Source organism: Saccostrea cucullata, unplaced genomic scaffold, assembly GCF_032062105.1.
Source record: "Saccostrea cucullata isolate Sc308-1 unplaced genomic scaffold, CSIRO_AGI_Scuc_v1 ctg3004, whole genome shotgun sequence".
NCBI classification, from domain to species: Eukaryota; Metazoa; Mollusca; class Bivalvia; order Ostreida; family Ostreidae; genus Saccostrea; species Saccostrea cuccullata.
Window position 1 is genome coordinate 48,952 of NW_026933467.1, and position 5,082 is coordinate 54,033.

General features: G+C 33.5%; 1 protein-coding gene across 1 annotated transcript; it reads right to left on the minus strand.

Moving 5' to 3' along the window:
* Nucleotides 1-3,369: 3,369 nt before the first annotated feature.
* Nucleotides 3,370-4,855, minus strand: LOC134238434 (neurofilament medium polypeptide-like). Its single transcript, XM_062720565.1, has 2 exons — nt 4,403-4,855; nt 3,370-4,278 (listed from the first exon to the last, which is right to left on the minus strand). The coding sequence occupies exons 1-2, from the start codon at nt 4,853-4,855 to the stop codon at nt 3,370-3,372; spliced, it is 1,362 nt and encodes a 453-aa protein (XP_062576549.1).
* Between the last annotated feature and the right edge of the window lie 227 nt (nt 4,856-5,082).

Consider the following 5,082-nt stretch of genomic DNA (forward strand, 5'->3'; position numbering starts at 1 on the left):
ATATAACCAAACAACTCTTTAAAGGTTGTCTGATACGTATATGTTACATCATAGATCCCGAGTAGTACTGATTATATCGGTTTCATGGAGCGTGGAAATCGAGGACCAATCAATAGTACGGGGCAATCTATGATGAAAGCAACTTGTCGTATGTCTGATGATGTAAATTTTATTGTGAGTGTCAAAATTAAATTTTAAAAAATGTTGACCTAATTTCTGCCTCCTGCTGTGATATGTGAAGGGGCGTGGAAAGTATTATCGCATATGTGATATGAAATATATTACCATAGAAGGATCGACGAAAATCACCGCTGATATGTGACAATTATGCATGGTACATATAATGAGTTCATCAAATCTTTTTTTATGTAAAGAACATGGCTAAGTTATTGTTTAGGTATACATTTGGAATTTAAAGTTGATTTACTTGATGGTGTATATAAATACAGTTTTTTTGGAAGCACTAGGGAATTATCTGTGTTCTCATTTTGTTTTTTACTTTAAAGCTCTCTGCTTTTTTGTTACTATCTAGTAATAATACGTCGAATTTTACTTCGTTTATCGATAAATTGTGATTTTAAAGAAATTGTGATTGTTATTGAATGAAAGCTCTTCAGAGCACTGGCACATGACTTTACATATCATTTTGACAAGATAAATTCCTTTTGAATTAACAATTTAAATCTTCATTCAAGCAAAACCTATTCAAGAACTCCCGAGTCCGAGTATTGTATGCAATAAATAGGATTTTTATACACATGCGCTGATACGGATCTGTGGGGCTGCTACGGATCGATATCACGTTCCCAGTAATTTAAACCTCAGAAAACAGTGGTGATACACATATTTTTGGATACACATCCTTTTTAAACTTTTTGACTGTAAGGATCATCTAATTGACATACGATTGTTTTAAACTACAGATGGGGCACATTTGAAATTGAAGTAGAAACATACTCAAACAATATGATTAGGTGACAATGTGTGAATGATACAGCCCGTTGGATAAACCTATCGTCGCTGTAATATCAAAATGTCGTAAGTCGATTTTTGGCGGGAAATTTTTATTGCTATTTTGGAATCTGCAATATCAAATACATGTTCTGTCAAAACGTCAAGTCTCTAGGCCAATTAGAAAGTGAGATACAGACGTGTGATAAAAGCGCGTATGTCCATTGGATGCATTCTTTTTCTGACAAAAGGTCGTATGTCTTTGGGCACTGACAAAGATGTCACTGGCAGTCTGATATAAAGGGAAAAAGTTTAGTAACTGCAATCAATTTATGAGTATGTTAATTCATAAAATACATTTTAGAATGTTCTAATATCAGATTCGTATGCTTACAATACATTAAAAGGGTTTGTTTCAATGCTTTTCTGGAGATACGACACTTTGTACTGAAAAAACATCCAGGACATAAAGGAAAACACAAGACATACGACATTTTGAAATAATATATGTTTTTGTCTCTCCTGAAAAGTTGGGATTTTTGACTTACGACAATTTGATATTACAGCGACGCTATGTTTTATCCACAGGTAGATGCTTTAACAATAGTACTTCCGGTTTTGACACGATCCCTTGCTTCAAGATTTTATTTAATTTATTTAATTTATTTTTTTTATTTTTAAAAAGTCTTGCCCTCCTAGAATGAATGGTAAAGAGCAATAATGTAGTTAAAAGCAAGAAAAAGTCTCTTATATGTCAGAGAAGTTTTATCAATGTACCTGTATTGGCTACTCGAAGATAGATGATAACCCCCCTCCCCTTCCTTTAAATCATTTTAAAGAAAGTAAAGCCTACTAGTTACGTTTTTGTTACAAAATTCCTCTAACATCTTCAGCAATACCTTCTTATATTATACTACGTATGTTTATCTAGTAATTTAGGTGTAAGTTACCATGGATCAACCGTAATGAGTGTACAAATTAAGTCGAAATTCTTTGAATAAAACAAAGTTCAAAACCAAAGGTCCATAAACTATACAAAATAATAGCATTGCAAACACAGATTACTAAAACATCAAAGATGAGATCTGGTGCCATAGAGGAGTGCGCATCTGTAGCGGGTATTCCCGGCAGTATGATGGAAAACACAATATATGTTGAAGTTTGCACTTTAATTATGACATCTCTAAATTGACAATCGATGATATGGAATTTATAATGGATTTAATGGAAACAATGGATATGTCCTGCAATATACAAATTGCATCATAAAAATATGTACAAAATATTATTTCAATTAAATATTCCGATTATAAAATATAACAAATTATCTGTCTTCCCTTTTACAATACATTATCATCATTCTTTATGATAACACATGAAGCATATACTTTATACATGATATAAAAGGGAGGTAACTCTTATAATGCAATTGAACTTTACAATCTTGTGAAGAGTTATCTTTCTTTGATATTTCTTTACAAATCATAAAAATATATAGACATATAGACATACCAATTTATGGAATTGAACTGTCTCCAATGCAAGTTTACATATTTTTATTTTATGGTGTTACCTATGTACAATAAATATAATACTAAGGACTTGCTCTATACAAAGACCTTTCTCAAAATAAATAATTATTTAAATTATCTTGATTATCAAAATCTTCACTTCAAAATATTTCCAGGTTTATATACAAATTGATCAATGTGAAAACTTCATCAGATTTATCAATATCTGAATAAATAGACAGATAACTCAATATGTTAACATAAAAAGTAAAATATCTTGTTTTCTATATTTTTAACATAATATTATAGAAAACATATGTAATAGCATAAAACAAGTAAAAACTTACATTTCTAGAACTGTCTTAGGTCTCAAGGTCTTAGGAAATAAATAATTTCAACAGCAAAAAACAAACTAGGTCTTCTCCATTAGAAGTCAGAATTTCAGAGCTTAAACTGAATAAAACTCACTAAACCACAAAGACCAAAACACTAACCAATGAAAACTAAGCATTTCAAAAACTGACCAATAGATATGTGCGTGGTCATGTAAAAGTGTATGTACAGGTGTGGATCCAAAGGGGTGTATAACTATATCACTAAATACCCAAGTTAGTAAAGAATGAAAAGAATAAAGCTTTAACGGAAAACTATCATTTATAACTTATTTAATAATTTATTTAGTTTATATTTAATTTATATTTAATATTTATTTTATATCATTTAAAATCACTTCAACTTTTATTATTTCAAATAAAAGTACCTCTACTACAAACTCCCCCCCATTAGAAAATGACGTCCCCGTCATTTCTCTAATGGACTTACTAACTATACTCTGCTCTGTTCCTGCAATTCTTCAAGTTAACTGGACGATCTAAAATAAAAACAAATATATACAATTAAAATCAGATTAATTTCTCTTTAAAATATCTAACATGGTCTGAACTATTTCCTTTTCATAAGACTTCATCTCTGTTGAAGATTTCAAACGATGTAGATAGTCACACTTCTTCATCCATTCTTGTTGCTGCTGTTGTTGTACTAAAACAAATTCCTGGGGGTTCAACCTATCTGGTTTTCTTCTCTCCCTAGTACTTCTCCTTGGTAACACTGTTACAGGTTCTTCTTCTTTATCATCAGATCTGGGACTACTAGCTTCAGCATGTTCCTGCTGTGGCTCTGCCTCTGTCTGTACTGGCAGTTGTTCCGTTACTCTCTCCTCTGCATCATGATGCTGTATTTTTTCTTCTCTTTCCTGTCTCTGCTCTATCTGATCCATCTTTTCTACGGGTCTCTGTACAGTCTGCTCTCTAGGGCTATGTACAATCTCCTCTCTAGGGCTATGTACAATCTCCTCTCTAGGGCTATGTACAATCTCCTCTCTAGGGCTCTGTACTCTCTGTTCTTCTGATCTGTGTACACTCTGCTCACCTGGGTGTTTACTAACATCTACTGGGATGTTAACCTCAGGGATCATTGGTACCGGTACCGGAATAAATTCTGTATCTGAGTCTTCATCAGAACTAACTCTGTCATCTTCTGATTCTCTAGTCTCTGGTGTTCTCTCTTGAACCTGTTCTTGTTTCTTCCGTGTTTGCCTCGTCCTGGGTTTAGGAGTGGGTCTGGAAGATGATGGTGATGATTCATCTATACTTGCTTTATATGAATCTAGATGTCCAATAGGGAGTAGAAGGTTTCGATGTAAAGTCCGAGATTTTCCTTTTGTTGTTTCTTTCTGTACTTTATATACTGGGATTTCTGGATTAGGATGTTCAATTACCAAGTACGGCTCTTCTTCCCACTTATCAGCAATTTTGTGCTTTCCATCAAAAGCTACAATTTTTACAAGTACTCTATCTCCTAATCTGTATTTCTGCATTTGTTGTTCTTCTGTCATAAGTGTCTTTCTGTCTTTTCTGTGATTTCTTGGTAATTTTGTTCACTAGTTCGTAAGCTGCTTTCATGTTTTCTTTCAAGTTGCTGATGTATTTGGATACTGATTTCTTTTCTTCTTTCTTTAGGCCAAACTCTATGTCTATAGGTAATTTTGGTTCACGTCCAAACATAAGGAAATATGGGGAAACTCCGGTTGACTCGTTCTTGATGCAGTTGTACGCATGCACTAACGGATTAATATACAGCTTCCAGTTCTGTTTCTGTGATGGTTTCAGGGTTCCTAGCATGTTGAGTAAAGTTCTGTTATATCTCTCACATTGACCGTTGCCCATTGCATGGTAAGGGGTTGTCCTTGACTTTTTCATCCCTGTAATCTGACATAATTCTTTGATAATTTGGCTCTCGAAATTAGCTCCTTGATCTGAATGTATCCGTGTTGGAATTCCGTAATAAGTAATAAAATTGTTGTATAACGCTTCTGCTGTTGTCTTTGCAGTCATGTTGCGTGTTGGTACCGCATGCGCAAAACGAGTGAAGTGGTCAGTTATAACAAGTACATGTTGATATCCTCCTTTACTCATCTCTAATGTCAAGAAATCCATGCAGACAAGTTCTTATGGATAAGAAGAATTGATGTTGACTAATGGTGCTTTCTGATTTGTTGATTTCCTGTGCACACATCTGTTACAGTTCTTGATCCAGTTTTCAATGTCTTGGTGCATTCCTA